The sequence below is a fragment of the Scaptodrosophila lebanonensis genome, unplaced genomic scaffold (assembly GCF_003285725.1).
Source record: "Scaptodrosophila lebanonensis strain 11010-0011.00,11010-0021.00 unplaced genomic scaffold, SlebRS2 tig00000072-arrow-pilon, whole genome shotgun sequence".
NCBI classification, from domain to species: Eukaryota; Metazoa; Arthropoda; class Insecta; order Diptera; family Drosophilidae; genus Scaptodrosophila; species Scaptodrosophila lebanonensis.
Window position 1 is genome coordinate 3,462,740 of NW_022060558.1, and position 19,738 is coordinate 3,482,477.

The following is a 19,738-nucleotide window of genomic DNA, read 5'->3' on the forward strand; positions in this document are numbered from 1 at the left end:
TCGCTGCAGTTGAGCCGCAAAAGTACCTAAAACAACAACATTTCTAAGAAGAGAGCACTAACGAAGCAAATGATTGTAGTAGCTTAGTACTAGTGTGAGTATTATGGCCAACAAGCTTTGATGTAGATTCTTTCATTCCTAGAGCCAACACAACGACAGAGAGCCCAGGGGCGTCCCGCAGTAGAATGAAAAAAACACTTTCATTATGCTTAATAACAGCAACTCTCCGGCTGTTTTGTTTTGTCACTGGCACATACTCTTTCGACGCGATTCGCAGCCAGCACCAAGTCGTCATCCAATCAAACCAGATATAACCGAATTTAATTCGATTAAGCGGGTTTCATTCGTGTCTGTCCTCTTGCGGTAATGGCCGTACTTTTTGTGTTTGATACTGCTTTGTTACGCTCTTTTTTCGCCAAGTTACTATTGCTGTTTACCTCTGCTGTCTGGTGGTAAAGATGTTACGGCATGTGAGTAAGTGGGCGCAGTCTTTTGTCGGCAAGTTGCTTTAAATTAAGTAAACAACATAAACAAGCTAATTGCAGTATTAACACTGGCGGAAAGAATGCACAAATACATCAAAAATTTCGTGTGTTCACACCAAAATGGCGGCTTAAATTATGAGACTTGACACACTGGCAGACCTGTTAGGTTAAAAGATTGTCAACAGGCGCCACATTACAGCGAGCAGCTCTGTAAACCTTAACAAGAACAGAATGTTGGAACCGAACCGAAACAACTCGTAAAAACGCTGTAATCAAAATACTTTACGAATGTAAGAAAAACAGACAGTTTTGTGTACATTTTCAATTTCATTATAAAAATTGCGACGGCTTTGAATACTACATTTATAGCCTTTTTAAAATATTAAGAACAACTTGAGGGTACGAATACACTAATAAGTAGGTAAAATCTTAACTCCAAATTTGGTAAGTAACCTAATCAAAACATACTATAAGCTTTGGAAATACATTGGCTTAGGAGAATACAAATGGCAATCTTAGTTATTTTATATACTTGTACATACATCATAAATGTGTAATATGGAGTCTGTCACCCATTCTTCTGAGCGTTATAAATATTTGGCCTCTGTTTACTTTATACCTGTCTAATTCTTATTCCTTAGTACGAGTACATCTATGTACTTACATGTCATGTTGTTGTTGCGATATTTTTGTGAGGTGTTCGATGGTCGCTCAGCACGAGAGAGCACGCGCCTTGTGTGTTGAATTGAGCGCAAAACAGAAGCAAAAACACTTGTTGAAAAACTCACCACATCGCGCATACACGTGCACGCGCGCCTTGCAATATACACAACACAAGACATGTACATAATACATATATGTATCGTCAAACTAAAACCAGCGAAACAGTGTTCTCATTGCGTGCCCATAATCAAAAAGCCATATTAATCAAGCGGCAAACACTTGACAACGCTCAAACGCCGTGCAGCAGTCATCGCGTTCAGTTGTAACCGCTCCGAGTCCACGGTCCCGAGTACAACAACTTATTTGTCAGCGACGAGATACGAGTTTGAGTCTGTAAAGTGTTAATCAAAAAGCGCTGCCGCATTCACGGCGTACAGCAGTTGCCAGTTGACATCCGACAAATTGTGCGCTAATAAATGAACGTTAAAAATATGCCAACACTCAGCACTCGCTGTTAAACGTTTCCGAAACATCGTCGAGTGCGCGTCGTGTTGTTCGCGTTCTGCGAAATAACAAAATACAATTTATAGAAATACAGGCACGCCTGTGTGAAGGTCCTGTGCTGCACCTGTCTAGAGAAAAAAAAATTTAATTGCAAATGTGAATGCCAATGGAAAATACTTGTGTATTACATTAAATTGACAAATTTTAAGCAATTTTAAAACAAAGCTGTAAAAAAGTGCATTTTTGAGTAGCCAAAAATATAAATAATTACGGCCCTTTGTTTGACTTAAAGTAGCAGCTGTAACAACAACGACATGGCAGATCGCTTTCAAATCCTAAAGGTGAACGGCACCGACGGAACGACTGCCGGCGCCGAAAATGGAACAGTTTCAACGGACGGCAACAACGAAAGCCAACAACAAAATAGTTTGCCGCAGCCGGAAAATCGTCGGAGCTCCAGGCTATCATTTCGCGGCTTTGGCCACTTCCTGCGCAAATCGGATGCCGAGCGAAAATTCAGTTTGGCCCAACTGACAAAGTAAGTGACCCACAAAATTGGCATTGTATTACAATTTTAAATTAAATAGAATTTGATGGTAATTATTTGTTTTTTGAAATTAAATATTTGTAACGCATTTGCCTCGTTAAGGCCGTGGAAATTTCGTAAAGCGAAACGAAAAATTTCAAATGCATTTCTATGTCATGAATACAAGATCTACATTCGCGTATTTCTATCAGTATATAAAAGGACTTACTGTGAATGGCTTATATAGTTTTCAATCCATTTTATATCTCAATGAAATTGAATAATTCAAATTTTCAATCAACGCGCAACAATTAATAGTTGAGAAGATACAAATTTAAATAAAATGGACACATTTTTAAACATGTAGGTATTAGACCAATAAAAATAACAGTAACTTATATTAATAACTTGTATTTAGTATTACACTTAAGAAGTTGTTTAAAAAGGTGTGTTTCTAATTTAGTTTGAGAACAATGAAAAGAATGAATCTGTTAATAAAACACAGATTTGTTTAAGCAACAAATTGGGGATCTAAATATTTTTTAAATGTAGCTGTAACAATTGCGTTGTTTAACACATTTGTGAATAATTCACAATATTTAAGTATAGTCTATTAACACGAATTTAATTTTTGTTGTTGGTAATGAGAATAAATTCACGTTACAAAAGCTCTCATTCCCACTAAAATATCAGAATTCACGCCTCTAGCAATTTACGAACTGTAATTAGTACAATTTTTATCAGATATGATGTATTTCCATAATATCAATGATTACATATGCATACTAAATTACACACATAGTATACTGTATATTTGTTTTTCCATCTTTAGGCTAACGTGTTTGCAAAAAAAAAAACCCCAAAAGAGAGCGGCAAAAATGATACACCTATGGCCTGCCAAAAACGAGGCTAAAAGCTGATTTAAAAACAGCGAAATAAAGATCATAAAGCGAAGTGCCTATATTGTCAAATGAATTTTAAAAACAAAATTTGTGAATGACCATTAAAAAAAGGAAGAAAAACATGAATGCATTTTTCAGTTTGTTCGATATAAACACTAAAGCTAGTGATGTAAATAAACATCGATGTAATGGGACACAATGAACTTATATTTACACTAATTTTATATTTCTAGAGCTATATGTAAACGATAATATTAAATTTCAGACTTTAAAATTATAAGCGCTCCGACATCCACAGTAAATAATAGTACCCTGCAGATTATATTGTTAGAACAAGTTATAACTATTATTATTTTACCCTCTTTAGAAAGCATATTAAACAAATATACGTAGTGAAAAATATAATTTGGAAGTTCCAGAAGCTTTAGAAAATTTTTAATATTCCATTAAAAGCATCGGCAATGGTTAGATCAGATCACCATTAATGTGTTCTTTGACTTCGACATGAGATATGGAAATACCTTTGTTTAAACAGCAATAATCGGATCAGCATTGATGTTAATTTTCACATGCATACATAAAAGCATGAGCATCACTAATATTTGCATATAAACATCTACACTTGTTTGTAAAGCGGCATTGAATGTTAAATTACTTTATTTTTATCACGTCTGTCGTTTTTTTGCGCTGGGTACAGATAAAATTTACAGCAAATTTAACCGCTCATATCAAACTGTAAAATCGGCAACAATTAAAAGTGGAACACACGTGATTTTAAATAATATATTGCTGCCTGTTTTTATGCAATTGTCGTAATATTTATTTATTTACTAAAATAAAGGTCATTAAGGCGAGGCAGCTGTTCCTTTCCATTTTTAGCGCATTACTATGGCAACTATATACTGATATGTTTTACAATGAATGAAAAAATAAAAATATTCATTCTTAACAAAATGCAAATACATACAATAAAAAGAAGCTAATATTGAAAGCCTATTCAATGTTTATAAACAATATAACAATTAAAAAATAAAAATTCGTAAGCATGTGTGAGTATCTAAATGAATTGTATATACATAATTAGGGTAATGTCAAAAGTTTTGTTCATATGTACATACGTATATGTTAAGTAATTTTTTTACTTGTCTGAAAATTTATTACATCAACTTTTTCGACCCAAGCGCAGATATTTTTCCCCAGCGAGGCAAGTCATCAACACTCCCGCTATCGATTTTTTAAAAGCTAAAGTGTTTGTTTTCTGAAGATTGACGTTTAGTATTTATTTATAAAATTTTAGGTAAAATCCTAATATTTGTTTATAACATCACTATCAAAAAATACTTTCAGTTTATATTTGTGTTTTTTATATACATACATATTTTAATGTGCAATAATTCAAAAGATAAGTTTGAACATTTAATCGAATTAATCAAACAAGAGCTCTAACTCTTTGAAAACGAATTTGTTGTAGTAGTGTGTTTTCTTTAATAATTTAATCGAACGGCCAATGAAATCAAGATCAATAAAATTGAAAAGTGTTTCAAAAATTAAAAGCATTTAATGAACATCAGCGCGTAACAGTACAACAGACTGCAGCAATCAACGTCTGAACTGTGTAAAAAGGTGTTTCAATATTTTACCCATTTGGGGCACAAGGATGACAATACTAAAAAAACAACACTTTGCTAATATGAAATACAACAAAATTAAGTAAACGGGAAACCACAACACCAGCCAAAAATTTGTTTTCATTTTGTTATTGAAGTCAATGAGTCGGGCTTGTTTGTATGTGCAAATAAATGAGTCATTAACTGTGCACGTTGTTGCTGCTCTTGTTGTTGCTGTTGTCATCCGAAACAATTCAGTCAGCCGAAACAATTCTGTAGAGAGCACAGCAAGAATACACTACAATACTATATTTTTAATAAGAAGAAACCGTAAACGAAGTCAATTGATCGAAATGTGGTATAAAACAGCTTCGCACTCTCTCTGGTCATGTGTCTCTCGCCCATCCATGTACGTACAAGTATGCTGCTCCAATTATCCAACTCAACTAAACTAGCTGAATCTCAATGAAACTAACGCAACGCAACAATGCGTGAAATATCTGATAATTGAATACGCATAACAATAATTATCATAATTGTAGAAATGTATCTTCTAAATACGTCTCAGCTACTGTTTCAGCTCAATATCTATTTTGCCGCTACCCCGCAGCAGATACTATATTTCTTATAGGAATAACACACAAAATTGGACAGCTTCTAGAATTGATCTGGTATAAATTGTATAAATTGTATGTGTGACACTCGTATTCTGCTCAAGTTTGTTCAAATTTCCGATACATCGCATAGCAGGAAGATTGTGTACCTTCTCTTTTTTTACCTTATACTGAAGTGGAAAATTATATTACCACGTGCATCATAAAGAAAACAGGACTTCGTTACATACATTTTTTATTAACATCCAAGTTATCGCGAACAAAGTAACATTTGATTGGAGATGCAGTTCATAAACAATCACACAAAAACTTCTGTCCAATAAATGAAAGTTAACCAAACAATTGGGTCTGCACAAGTCAACTGATATCCATAAATTGGCATTTTAACCATCAAGCATCCGTTTACATAACTACTTACATTATTTGCAGTAAATTGAATTTAGCAAGGAGAAGTCAGGCGAAAGCCTCGCTCGAAATACTTCTTGATCATGATCGTGGAAAATATTGTACTGAGTCGGAATGTAATTAAAAAGTTTTAATTAATTGATAGATCGATTTAATAAATTTGTAATAAAACAAACTCATGTTAACAAAATATTAATTTTGTATTCTTTATGAAAAAAAAGCCGCTCGCTTAATGTTACATGATTATATCTACATATATAACTATATCATAAAATAAATATAAATAAATATATCATAAAACTATTTACGTTGTATGCAATGGCCATCAACCATCCAACTCAATCGTAGCTATAAAAATCGTAAAAAATAACCAATGATTAAATAAATAATTCTTTAGAGGGGCATGGTTTAGGGGTATGTTTAAAGTGTATTCCAAGAGCTATTCTTTTATTGAACATTGCTGGGTTTCCAGCATCTATCTATAAATTCCCATATCATGCTGGAAACTCAACAATCTGTCAATCATTCGGCACTAAAGGCTCTTTCCACCCCAATAGCCCCTCCATCTCCCAATGTTCGACAGCATGCTGTTTTACTTTCAGCCGCTTTTTCGTTGCCTTTTTAAGCTTTTAAATTATCTTTAGCATTGCTGTTTTCGTTTCCAATTGGTAAATATACATAATAAAATTTAAAGAGTCTAGGCAAAAATATTTTCGTACTGCGAGCAAAAAGCAAGCAAGCAGGCAGACGGACCGAGCAATTGGATCAACAAAACCTGTGATAAAACTGTTGCCACTGAAAGCAAATTTTCCAGCCTTTGACCCCTGGCACCCCTTGGATTACCTTGTTTTTGCTATTGGGTTTTTCCAATACGTTCCTCTTGTATTATTTTATTTAAAAAATTCTTGAGTGCTGCCCCGAACGGGTATGGATATAGCTCTTTAGTAGATATCGGTATTTGTACTTGGCGTGTTGCAGGCAACGGTCATGCTACCCGAGGCTGTGATGGTGCTGCTGCCGTTCCATCAGTACGACTGTATATTTGTGTTGCTCGAAAATCAAAATATAATATATTTTCATACTTTTTTCATTGCAGGGAATCGCTGCCGCGTTTGGATAATTATCGCATTTCTATGCGAAACCTAAAACGCCCTTCGATTGGTGAACTACAAGGTGAAGCGGTTGACCAGGTGAGTTGAGAAGAGCTGACACCCAGCGTTGGTAAAAGTTTAAAAAGTTAAAAGTGTAAAAAGTGAATAACTACTCGAATACTTTTCATTAATTGGGTTCAATGCGGATCCGATATTCCATCAGTCCCGATGAGTGCAAGTATCCCAAAAAGCAGTAAAGTAAATGTTTAGGTGTTGGTTATCGGGTTAGTATTTTTCCGGCTAAAAGTTCTGTGGATTTCAATGAAGCTAATCAAATTATATATACTGAGTATATATGTATTTATATTCGAATGAAATACAAATGGAACTCTTTATCAGCATGGCATGAGGTATAGATATAGTCTGAGCACGTGTAGTGTTGATTCACAAAACTTGATAGGGATTAAGGACCACTTAGCCTCAGTCTAAAAAGCCAAGGTTCTCGTACTTATGGACAACACTTTACATTATCCTACAAAAAGTGCAAGCTGAAAGGTGGGGCCGCACTCGAAAATATGCCATAGAATACAAACATGGACAATTGTGAGTCGGATAGTCATGAATTTGTGATATTGAATGACCATTACTGATTTTGAAGAGCTGTCAGTGCAAATGATTTTGTTATTGAGATATGTAATGTACGAGAATACTGCGCACATCAGACTTTGGCATAATCCTGGCACCACACTTGAATTTCACTAAACACACACACACACATAACCACATGTATAGTATGTACGTATACATGTGTATTATATGCTTGCATTTATATGTGAGTTCTTGATAAATAAACAAAATTTTAATTCAGTGCTGCAAAAACAAATATGCCACAAAAATATAAGAAAGAAATTTCACACAAGAAATCATTATTTTTTATTTTGTTTCTGTTCTTTTTGTACTTATTTCCTATATTGGAATACATAGGTATATGTATGTACTACCAGTACTTATCCATGCCCCAGATCTCCTTCTCTCCGCTCCAAATATTGCGTATACGTCACGAGGCACGCAGACATTTGAATTTTTGAAAATTGCTTAAGTAAATAAATACTAGAGCCATATTAATAAGGTACATATCATTTTTTCAGAGATTGCTGAATTTATTTACTTGAATATTTTGCACATATCTTGTGCGTGTTCGTTTCATGACGTGTATTTACAATATAAAAGTTTTCATTATTATTTAACGCCTTCGAGATGAGAGTTGCGGGTAAACAAATCTAAATTATGACGTCTGCTATTGATTGGAATGGATTTAAATGGGGTAGGGCCCTTTATTGTCGGCCTTTCTGTTTAAATTTGATTGTGTGGAAAACTTTCCTTTGGATAATGTTTCCTTAACCATTGTTGTGACATAAGGCAAAGCGAGAAGGAATGAAATAAAAACTGAAAACACAGAATAGATAAGAAAACTAACGATCCAAGTTAGTTAATGATTTTATGATTATCGCCAAAGCACCAACTTTAATGCTTTTCTAAGAACAAACACCCGCACACATACATACACTTCACAAATACATAATAATACTGCCCAGTATAAACGTACTACATTTTATCAATAGTGGCTACTTAGGTTTTGTTTAATTAATTCACTTACTTCTCTGTCTGACTGCTGACTACTGCGGCGCGCAACGTTAAGCGCGTAAAGACTTATCATAAAAATATCATAAAAATCGCATTAAGGGAATTCCTCTGCACATGAGAATTTATATTGCAGGCAGCTTAGGTATTATCATATTAAGTAAATATTTGTTCAAATAATTCTGCTAGACTTCTAGCTAAGTGTGCCGGTTCATTGTTTTTAAATCCAGATGAACAAATAGTGAAAAAGAGCATTTTATAATTATGATTATGCATTTGAGAATTTAAACGTTCAATATAAATCATATGATTATTGAGGAAACAATAACCATTATCAAAAATAAATCTATATTTATAAACATTACTACAAATATGTTAAATGAATGAGTATATAAAATGCTTATTTAAATCAAAACCCAGCTGATGGGGCAAACAAAATGATTCCCCTACCCACAGCTAGACCCATTTTTATGAAAAAACATGATTCGGTTGCGAATAAGTCGAAAATCATCGGAAGGTTGTGTTCTCAAATTAATCCATGGGTTGCTCAAAAAATAATTATTACTTCAGACAGCGTATACAGTACATTTACGTTTCTAAAAACCGCAGCTCATAACACATAAATAGAAGCTTTATTAACACCACTCTGTTACTTCGGACTAACCAAATACATGTTTCAAATCACGAGAATTAAAGAATGCGACGAAGCCAGTTGATACGTATTTAGCTCGTCATACAAATGTGCGTGTGTATCTTTTCACGTTATCGTTAAAAACACGTAATTTTTAATAATATTTCAAAATTTGTCGATATGCCCAATTGGAATTAACCCAAAATTAGGTAATATGTTTCTAGCATGAAATTAAATATAATTAGGGTTTGATTACTGAGAGGAATTTCTTTTGCGATCCATTAGGCAGAAGGGTGAGCATTTCGAGACGAATCCAAATGCAATCACTACACCTCGCATAACAAGGAGACTATCGCATCCGATCATGTCCGATAATTAAGTGCAAGAAAAGCTCTCATAGAAACATTACTTGGGAATGTTGACTCTCCAAAATAATTAAAATATGCTTACCAATTAAAGATAAAATGGGCTTTTGGAGGCACTGGAGGTTAAAATGCGTTTCAATGCAGACAAATATAACTTCTTAGCTTATGTAATTCTATGAAATGAATAACTATAAGTATATCTAATACCTTATACAATCTGCAGCCACAAAAATCGCCTGCTCATAATTCAAATTTCTTACATTGAAAACCATTGAACCATTGAAAAAATACTTGGAATTATAGTTTAATGGAACACTATACTTGTAGATCAGTGATCATTAAAACAGCTTGGGGGTGGCCGGCAGAGAATCCATAACTTATCGAACATGTGAATGCAATACTTGTATATTTACTGTGGGCAGCCTGGCACACCTGATTCTGGGTGTTACCTACATTCGCATTTGTTATTATTGCTTGCCAGGTTTCAAAACAGTCGAATGTACCCTTTTACCTCAGGTTTTAGGGCCAAAACCTCAAACAAAGCCAACTGAAGAGGAGCGCAGGTGCATATGGTGTGCCGTACATTGTTTGAGAACAAAGTCTCAACTCTTGCCCTTGTTCATATTGTTCTGTCATTTTGATTGATGCAGTAAAGGCTACATAACGCAGCATAGTGTGGTGCCAATACTATAACTGTACAAGACCCCCTTGCGTGACCATCGGAGTCCAGACACACCAATTGATTGACAGCTAGATTCTACTTGAACTCTTGCTGCTATATATCATTCACATACTTACGATAATTGATGGAGGTGATGACAAAATGCTCCATGCATGAAAAGTGACACCACCAGCACCCCCGCCAGCATATCCTTTAAGCCAAATTAATTGTCAACAAGATGCAGCCATGCACCTCAATAACAAGAGCAGTAACAGCGCCCTTCCCCGCGCCCACTTGATAAATAAATAAACAAGAGAGGCCAAGACGGTTCAGTTTGTGGAAAATGCACAGCCCTGCCATTGAAACTGACAGATGGCTGAACGGCAGATGGTACTGTCGTCATCATCCTGGCAGTTGTTGTTATTGTTGTGCTTGCCATTGCTTATCGTGAAATGGACGATATATGAAAACCGTGTGCATTTTTCTGCCTGTCAATCGCACGCACACACACACACGCACGCACTTACACCGCAACCCACTCAATCATCCGATTAAAAGCACACACACACATATGCATAGGAGTAGTGTGAAGAGTGTCGCTTTTTGGCGTTCAAGGCATCGACAGTCTGGCATGTGAGCAGCGATAAAGGCCATACTCGAAAGATAGAATGTTTGATATGTTTTTGCAAAATCAAATTCCCAACACTCGAAAATGATCAGAAGTATGCGGTTAGTAGCGGTTTGACAACCGAAAAACTCAAGTCCCACAATCATATTTCAATTAAAGACATTGTCTGACATTATCTTTTAGTAAATCGCGCTTTAATCGCACGCTATATGCCACCATGCCAGCCATTACACGAGCAGCTTAGCAATCAGTAGTTGAAATAAAATTACCCTACAATTATATTAATATTTATTACCATGCTAAAAACCCTAAATAGTACTTTATTCAGTTGCCTCACCTGTCAACAACCGATCCTCCGAAGTTGCCAACATGACGTATGAGCAATTCACCAACACATACACACACACACACACTCATTGTTGTTTATTCCGTATGGGTGCGCTTTTTCTTAAATTTACATTTTATATTTGCATTGCAATTACGATTTCGATATTTAGAGCGAATGTAGACGATGTGTGCTATTCTTAAATACTTTTATTGATTTTACCCATCCCGTTATAACAATCCTCGAGTGTGCTTAGCACAATTTACATACCATTTGTCAGGAATTGCATTATCCACGTGGCGTCACAATCACATTTATGCACTTATTCAAATTAAATCTGTTGCTTCTTTCATCCCCATCCGTTCCGGATCCGACTTACAAAGCAAACAGGTCTATCTATCCGGTGCATTGTGCAGTACAGTACTAATTTTTATGACAGCAAAGACTATTAAAAGCATTATATATTGTGAACCATCTTCGATTATTAATTAAACTTAAAATATCCTAGGTACAAAATCGTAACCACTCTTAGTATCAATACATTTTTAAAATTGTTTCACATATTCCCTAGCTTCATTAAAATGGGTAAATACATATATCGTAAAACTGCCATTGGTTGGTATAATAGCAATAAAACTTATTTAAGGGAAGAGGTAAAAGAAAGGAAGATACACTTTAAAAAATATATATAAATATACACTAGTGGTACAATTGATATTATGTCTTCAACGAATTTATGTTCGAAATTAATAGCTGTACCTACGACGTCAAATTTAAGAATATCAAACTCATATTAAAAATAATAATATTTTTAAAGGTGTTTTCAGCTAAGGAATCTTACTTGTTCCAATAACATTCGTAATTTAAATTTACAGTACGACCTTCGGCATTATGCAATGTGTAGTGCCTTTATGCGGTACTCCACCAACATAAGTGTTTTCCTTTATTCGTTGTCTAACTGATCATGAACTTTTTATGCGGGTATAAAGTGGTATTTAAAGTTTGTGCAAATATTAAATACAAAAGGAATATACTTTTACTCAGCACGACGAGGCAAGTAGATATACACATGTCCGTCCAAACTGATTCTTCATCGTCTACAGAGTCTTTCAAGACATAGATAATTTATTTCCAGATTGCTCCTCAAATCAGATTACTCGACTAAATCTACTCGTACTCGTAGTTCTCTACTACTATCTGTAATTTCATGCCTAAGTTAAGAAAAGTTATTCCGAACAGTTCAAAAAATTGAACCACAGCATTCGGTCTTGTTATTGATATTTTTGAATAATATGTATATACTTACAATATATGCATATCTAATAGCGACTACTGTGACCTTCACATACTTATGTAATTTAATTGACAGTCTAAAAATGTACATTTTTCACTACATTTAACAGCATTCATGAGTTCACTCATAAATTAGCTTCCAAGCGCTAGACAGACCCAACAAAAGGACACCTGACTGATTTATCAAAAATATGCCATACATTTTGGAATTTTCAGCAAACATACATATTTGTCTCGATTACATTTTCTTGTACAACCACGTGCCACCACCCATGCTAAGCTTGCACCTGTTGCCATGAACACCCTTTTGCCATAATAATATCAAATAACAACAACCATGCCAAATGCTATTTTAAAGCGCAATTTCTGAAGCTTGTGGCTTTGTGCAAAAAATGAAGGAACAAAATTTTCCACGCTTCGTCGACAGCAAAGAAAACGCGCCGAGTTGGAGGTCTTTAACTAAATTAGATGGCCCTGGGCAGCGTCACATAAACATAAACAACCAACAACCAACTCAGCGTCGACTAGGGATGGTAGCTATCTGTCTGTATGACTGACTGACTGATTGTCTGGCTATATGTCTTTCTGTCTGCGTTACTGAATACCGGACTGCCTGCCGTTTAGCGCCGCCAAAAATGTGTAAACAATCAACATTGACCACCCACTGTTGGCCACACGGCAAGCCACCATGGATTCGAGCTAGGGATGGTAATTTCTACAGCTCCTTAGTGTGGACACAGAACTTTCAAAAAACATTTCGCAAACTGGTCGTATTTAAAAACAAAGCCACTTCATTTTAGAATTATTATTGAATAAACTTTTGAAGAACTTTGCAGCGATCTTGGGTCTAACAATTCTAATTATCAAAAAAAGTTCAGGGTCCAATGTAATCTTGTTCCTGCAAATTGTATTTCAAATTATTATATATTTCTATAAGTTTCACATTGCGTTTTGTAGTTTATTTAAAATATACATACTTGTATGTAGGTGCATTGCCATTGTTGTAAAATGCACGAAAACTGCTCAACACTGATTTCCCATTGCACACCAAAATAGTAATCAGAATATAAACTGCTTTATTGTAGAAGCAGCGCATGGTAATGGTTATAACTTTCTTTTGGTTTATTTGTATAGCATTTTTTGTTCAAAACTCGAGTAACATTTTGTTGACTCCTATTATATATTTAGCTGTCAGTTTCGGACTGTATTGCCTAAAAGGAAGTTACCATGCGTTGCCAATATGAAATATTTTGTACTCTTGGGATGGACTAAAAATGTAACTAAAGCGTACATTACTCGAGCTTAGGCTGTATAGCTTTCTGTAAGTGCCGTGCACAGCGAATTTGCGATTCTAGTTGTTATAACATTTACAATACCTGTACCTTTATGTAGACGCAGATAAGAGCACCCAATTCTCACGAAAAGCGAACCAAATGAAATGTTTCTACAAACACGGTTCTCTTAAAATGAGAAATATCTCTGAAGCTTCAACTTAAAATAGAAGATGACATTTCGTGTATTATGTACTTACAATGGCAAACTAGTAAGCCCTCCAACGCTTTGGATAGAGGGTTAACAAAATGTGCAGGATTACTCACAATATGGCGGACGTATTTCGCGTGACATGCGCTTTCATCACTAATTGCAAACCACGCAGCGTGTAGCCAAAGGCATTGCGTATTCGCAGCGTAGGTCTGGCTGGCGAAAACTTCATCAACAACAAAGCCATTTGGTCGAACAAGTCAATCGATGTAACACATTTAACTCCATCCCCAGTACAGCCCGGATGCCCATGCCACGTGTGAGTGTTACTCATGTTTTAAAGGACATTCAATTATATGAGCAAACAATAAAATAAATGAGCAGTTCCTATTGGCCTTTGGCGAAAAATATCATCTTAAATAACAAAGCAATAATAAAACCTAAACAGACATCTAATAAACGGGCGACAAAATTTAGTACATTGTCTAAGTGGTAGGCGATGAATGTAGACTACAGCTTTCTGACTGAATTTGTTAACTACTTAGTATATGTAATATTATTAAGCATCGTAAGTGTTTTGTTAAGCACATGACCATAAAGGCTGAAGCACTAATTGATCACACTTGATATTCGCAGAATTTAAAAATATACACAGCTCAATTAACAGTCACTAAGTTATATTAAACACATGCTAATATATTGACCAACAAGCCGAGACACTTGACATGACTTTTATTTGCCGTTCCTTATTTTTGCGATGTGCCTGCGAATATGAGTGCGATTTTTAGTGCAGTTATAAAATTCAATTAGATAGGCAATGGGCTGCTGCTTTGACGTTTCATATTATTGTTTGTTGTATTGTTGTATTATTGTATTGCCGTTGGTGCTGCTTCTATTGTTAATGATGCCGTCGGCAGTGGCGACGGCGACAATGTGTCAATTAAATACATATTGTGAAAACGCAACACCCACATGTCGTATGAGTAATACTCATTTCCTCGAACTAATTGCGGTTGTCCGTGCACGAACTTTGAGCTTATACAAGCACTTAAAAATATACTTATGCTCATCACACATCATTTGGGAAAAGATCTTTACAGCTAGACCTAATAGTTGAAAAAATGTTAATTGCCCACTCAATTTTCAGTCGGGAAAGTGGAAAACCTGGACTGGTCTGGGAATCTGCCTAACAAGTTTTGTTTTGATGTTGTACAGCATTTCCAACGAAGCAATTAATTTTCCAGGAATAAATAAGAAAGCAAATAAAATGCTACCAAATTATTGTATGTATTTTATTATTAATTTTTGACATTTTTTGGGGTAAATTGTGTTGAAAAATAATATTATTTTGAGTTATAATTCCTTATACAGATTTGAGATCTATTTATTTCCAATCTATATATACTATCTATACATACTAAACAACATTAAAATCTACATATTGCAGCCAACGAACTCACAACATATAATGTGAAAGTACATTTTATTTACAATGCGTAATACTTGTACATGGACGATCACCCAAAGGCTCCATTACAATGTATTAAACTGGAATTAAGCAAATACTTGAGAGATCAGAAGATGTCTCAAATAAGACACACACACAATCAACAACTCTCCTCACAATTATTTAATCAATTGGGGCATCTGTAAAAATTGTACTTTTTCGAAAATTTACTTATGGCGATCGAAGGTACGCCTTTTGAGGGCACAGAATCCGCTCGAAATGCTTCAACTGACATCTATTAGTACATAAAACTAGATTGTCAAACAAAACACATATTATTTGATGTGATTGATTACTCTGTACCTGTCTAAAAGGTATAAAACGTATTTAGGGTTTGTATAAAGTGAAAAATGTTACAGGCAGAAGAAAGCATTTTCCACCCCATAAAGTGTATATCTTTTTGATCAGCATCATCAGCCGTGTCTGACTGTATATCCGTCAACCAATTATGTTTCCAAATGGTTCTCCTTCCCCTCCTCCTTCCTTTTAAGTTCTACTATAGCATTTTATTTTGTTATTTTAGAAAATGGCATTTACATTGAAGCCAACGCTGTAATTCCCCACTTACTTAAAAAAGTGGACAGCTTGTAGATAGTACAATGTATTACTAGAATTTTGACTAGTTAAGCATTTGTTTAATGTCTCAATAATGGATATTCCTATTTATTTATAGAGCATTACTATACCCGATGCTGCAGAACCAGAACCGTCCGGCGGTCAAATTAAACTTGGCTGGATTGTCGGTGTGCTTATACCATGTCTACTCAACATTTGGGGTGTCATGCTGTTCTTGCGTCTCAGCTGGGTCGTTGCCGAGTCGGGCATCCTACAGACACTGATTATAATTACCATATCGGCGGTGGTTTGTGTCATAACGACGCTCTCACTCTCAGCCATAAGCACCAACGGCGAGGTGAAGGGTGGTGGTGTTTATTTTATAATTTCACGTTCACTGGGTCCGGAATTCGGCGCATCCGTGGGAGTGGTCTTTGCATTTGCCAATGCTGTGTCAGCGTCCATGAATACGATTGGTTTCTGCGAGTCGCTGAATGTTTTGTTGAGTGAGTCGAGAATAGAAAATTTGGTATTTGTTATTGTTATTTTTTAAAAAAATTTGAATTGCAGAAAGTTACGATGTAAAGATCATCGACAATGATATAAATGACATTCGAATTGTGGGCTCTGTAACGATATTGGTGCTGATCCTGATCTGCTGCGTGGGCATGGAATGGGAGACCAAGGCGCAAAACTTTCTAATTGTCACGATTACGCTGGCCATATTCAATTTTCTGATTGGCGCCGCGATTGGACCACGCGGGAACGAAACGCTGATATCCCGGGGCTTCGTTGGCTTCTCATGTAAGTATATATTTAAAAAGTTTTCAATGAGGATCTTGTCCAACTACGTTGCTTCTTAAATAGGGGACACCTTTAAGGAGAACTTCGGCCCGGACTATCGCTATGCGGAAGGCGTCAATCACAATTTCTTCAGTGTTTTTGCCATATTCTTTCCCAGTGTAACAGGCATTCAGGCTGGTGCGAATATTTGTGGTGATCTGAAGGATGCGGGTGCAGCCATTCCAAAGGGAACTTTCTGGGCCCTACTCATCTCCATGACTTCCTATGCGCTGTTTGTTCTCTTTGCTGGCGGTGCCGCAATGCGCGATGCTTCGGGCAATCCTGCAGACCTTATTAATGGAACACTGGTGTCATCTGAGCTGTCCTGTCTAAAGAATGAAACTTGTGATTGGGGCCTCTTCAACTCTTACGAAATGATGCAAGTGATGTCGCTCTGGGGGCCGCTTATCTATGCTGGCTGCTTTGCCGCCACTCTGAGCACAGCGCTAACGAATCTGCTGTCTGTGCCTCGCTTGGTCCAAGCCTTGGGCATAGATCAAATTTATCCAGGATTGATTTTCTTCTCGAAACCCTATGGGAAACACGGTGAACCCTACCGCGGCTATGTGCTGACGTTCTTCATATCGGCAGGCTTCCTACTGATTGGAGAGCTGAACTTGATTGCCCCACTGATCTCCACCTTCTATCTGGCTTCGTATGCTCTCATTAACTTTTGCACATTCCATGCGGCCTTCGTCAAGCCCTTGGGCTGGCGACCCACATTTAAATACTACAATGCCTGGATAAGCCTGTTTGGGTTTGCCATGTGCGTGGTCATCATGTTCCTGATCAACTATGTGGCAGCCATTGTAACATTTGGCATTATATTCACGCTCTATCTGGTCGTAATGTACCGCAAACCGGATGCAAATTGGGGCTCTACGACCCAAGCACAACAATATAAAGCAGCCTTGATGGCTGTGCATCGCCTGCAGAATGTATCTGACCACGTTAAGAACTATCATCCGCAAGTACTCGTGCTTGCTGGTGATCCAAAAGCCCGCCCAACTCTGGTGGACTTCGGTTATCTGTTGACCAAGAATAATTCGCTGATGTTTATCGGCAACATTTTGCCGGTAAGTTTGAAGAACCACAATCCTTATAGAAGTGTCTTTTGAGAACCCGCTTTATTTTCGACAGGTTCGAATGGCCTATAAGAATCGCATCAATCTGGTTAAGGATGGCCAAAAATATTTGGATGACCGCAAAATTAAAGCTTTCTATAATATAATTGATGGCTTTAGCGTTGAGGATGGCATCAGTGCCCTAATCAAGACCACCGGCTTTGGAAAAATGGCACCAAATATTGTTCTCGTGGGTTACAAGCCGGACTGGAGTCACTGTCACAAAGAGGAAGTGGAGAGTTACTTTGACATTTTATAGTAAGTACAGCTAAAAGGTCCATTTTCTTGCAATTAGTAGATGTTCTTCAATTTAAAGCTCCCCTAATTATTACTATATTCAGTATTGTCTCAATTCTATATTTTTACATTCTCTTAAAAAAGTGTAATATCTACCCAAATATTTTTTATTTCGTCGCTAGCTAATAGTATAAAGCAACAGACTTCTCTATTCACCGGAGCAGAAGAGAATTTTAAAATTGTTTAATCGACTTCCAAAATAGACTCACGTAATATTTCAAACATTTCATCACTTTTCGCAGCAATGCCTTCTCACAACGCATGGGCGTTTGCGTACTGCGCTTAACCAACGGACTAGACTTCTCTGAGCTCAGGCACGACTTGAAGGCACCGATCAATGGCACCAATAAGCAAGGCATCACCAACGAACTAATACCGGCCGCAAATGCCGCCTCGGAGCTGCTCCATATAGACTCAAATTTGAATCTGGCCAGCATGGATAGCACCAATCTCTCGTATAATGCAGCACAGCCGGCGCCATTGCCAAATGTAAATCGTAACTCTCGAAGTTACAAGCTGAGTGGCACCAATATACCCATGCCAGAGCCCGAACCAGAACCGGAGCCTGTCCTCTATCACACAAAGGGTGGCTCGGAGCTGCCGCCGGATATTGTGAATGCAATGACAATTTTTACAAGAAAACAACCCAAGGGCACCATTGATGTCTTCTGGCTGTACGACGACGGCGGTAAATAGCTCGAACAACTTCCTAATCGCACGTACTTTAACATAAAATGTTTTTCGAAATAAAGGTCTCACCATATTGTTGCCCTACATCATCTCCATGCGCAGTCATTGGGCCAACTCCAAGCTGCGAGTGTTTGCCATGTGCCATGGCAAGGATGAGGATCAAGAGGAAAAGAGGTACACACACCAAACATCCTTTAGCGACTTCAATTTCCTAACCTAGTTTCTTGCAGTATGGCCAGCCTATTGACTAAATTCCGCATCAAATACTCCGAACTCATTATGCTTAAGGGCGTTTGCGAGCAACCACGTCCCGACACCATCCTAAAGCACAAACGACTCATTGAACCCTTCCGTCGAAGCCCGCGTAACGAGTTTGGCATTACCGATGAGGAGCTCAACAATATGGCAGAGAAGACGCACCGTCAACTGCGCATTCACGAACTCGTCGTCCAACATTCGTCGAACGCAACGCTTGTGGTCATGTCACTACCCATGCCGCGAAAGGTCGGTGCTCCAAAGTGCTCCTTTGCAGCAGCGAAAGACTTAATCCAACATTTCTTCTTATTTCGTAGGAGGCCATTTCAGCGCCATTGTACATGTCCTGGCTGGAGATGCTCACCTCGGATATCAAATGTCCAGTAGCGTTGGCGCGCGGCAACCAAACACCAGTCCTAACATTATATTCCTAGATTAAGCCCAAGTTTCCAGTTGAGTACAATTAGTATTTTAGCGTTTAGGAATTCTAAAAATGTTCCAATGTGAGTGTATAAAAAAGCCATCCCTATGCTTGAGCAAACTTTACACTTTTATATAGACGCCTCCCCATTTATGATAGTATTAGACCTATTTTATACAGATAGACATAAGTTAAATTACATACCTATATATAATATAATATA

At 36.8% G+C, this 19,738-nt stretch overlaps 1 protein-coding gene across 2 annotated transcripts; it reads left to right on the forward strand.

The window, feature by feature from the left end:
* Window positions 1-1,458: 1,458 nt before the first annotated feature.
* Window positions 1,459-19,724, forward strand: LOC115625056 (bumetanide-sensitive sodium-(potassium)-chloride cotransporter). Of its 2 annotated transcripts, none has more exons than XM_030519918.1 (10): window positions 1,459-2,190; window positions 6,803-6,896; window positions 16,004-16,391; window positions 16,456-16,689; window positions 16,753-17,804; window positions 17,869-18,110; window positions 18,392-18,837; window positions 18,902-19,013; window positions 19,070-19,343; window positions 19,412-19,724. In XM_030519918.1, exons 1-10 carry the CDS (start codon window positions 1,967-1,969, stop codon window positions 19,526-19,528), a joined length of 3,183 nt encoding a protein of 1,060 aa, XP_030375778.1. In that variant the 5' UTR covers window positions 1,459-1,966; the 3' UTR covers window positions 19,529-19,724. The 2 variants fall into 2 exon arrangements, with proteins under 2 accessions (XP_030375778.1, XP_030375779.1); XM_030519919.1 differs by lacking the exon at window positions 1,459-2,190 and adding an exon at window positions 2,504-2,541 and having other exon boundaries at window positions 19,412-19,723.
* The last annotated feature ends 14 nt before the right edge of the window (window positions 19,725-19,738 follow it).

Bases quoted from the DNA above. Each gene is read 5' to 3' on its own strand.
- LOC115625056 (XM_030519918.1), top strand. From the start codon at position 1,967: ATGGCAGATCGCTTTCAAATCCTAAAGGTGAACGGCACCGACGGAACG. The intron at 6,897-16,003 runs GTGAGTTGAGAA...ATTTATTTATAG, and splicing joins AAGGTGAAGCGGTTGACCAG to AGCATTACTATACCCGATGC. The intron at 19,344-19,411 runs GTCGGTGCTCCA...CTTATTTCGTAG, and splicing joins CACTACCCATGCCGCGAAAG to GAGGCCATTTCAGCGCCATT.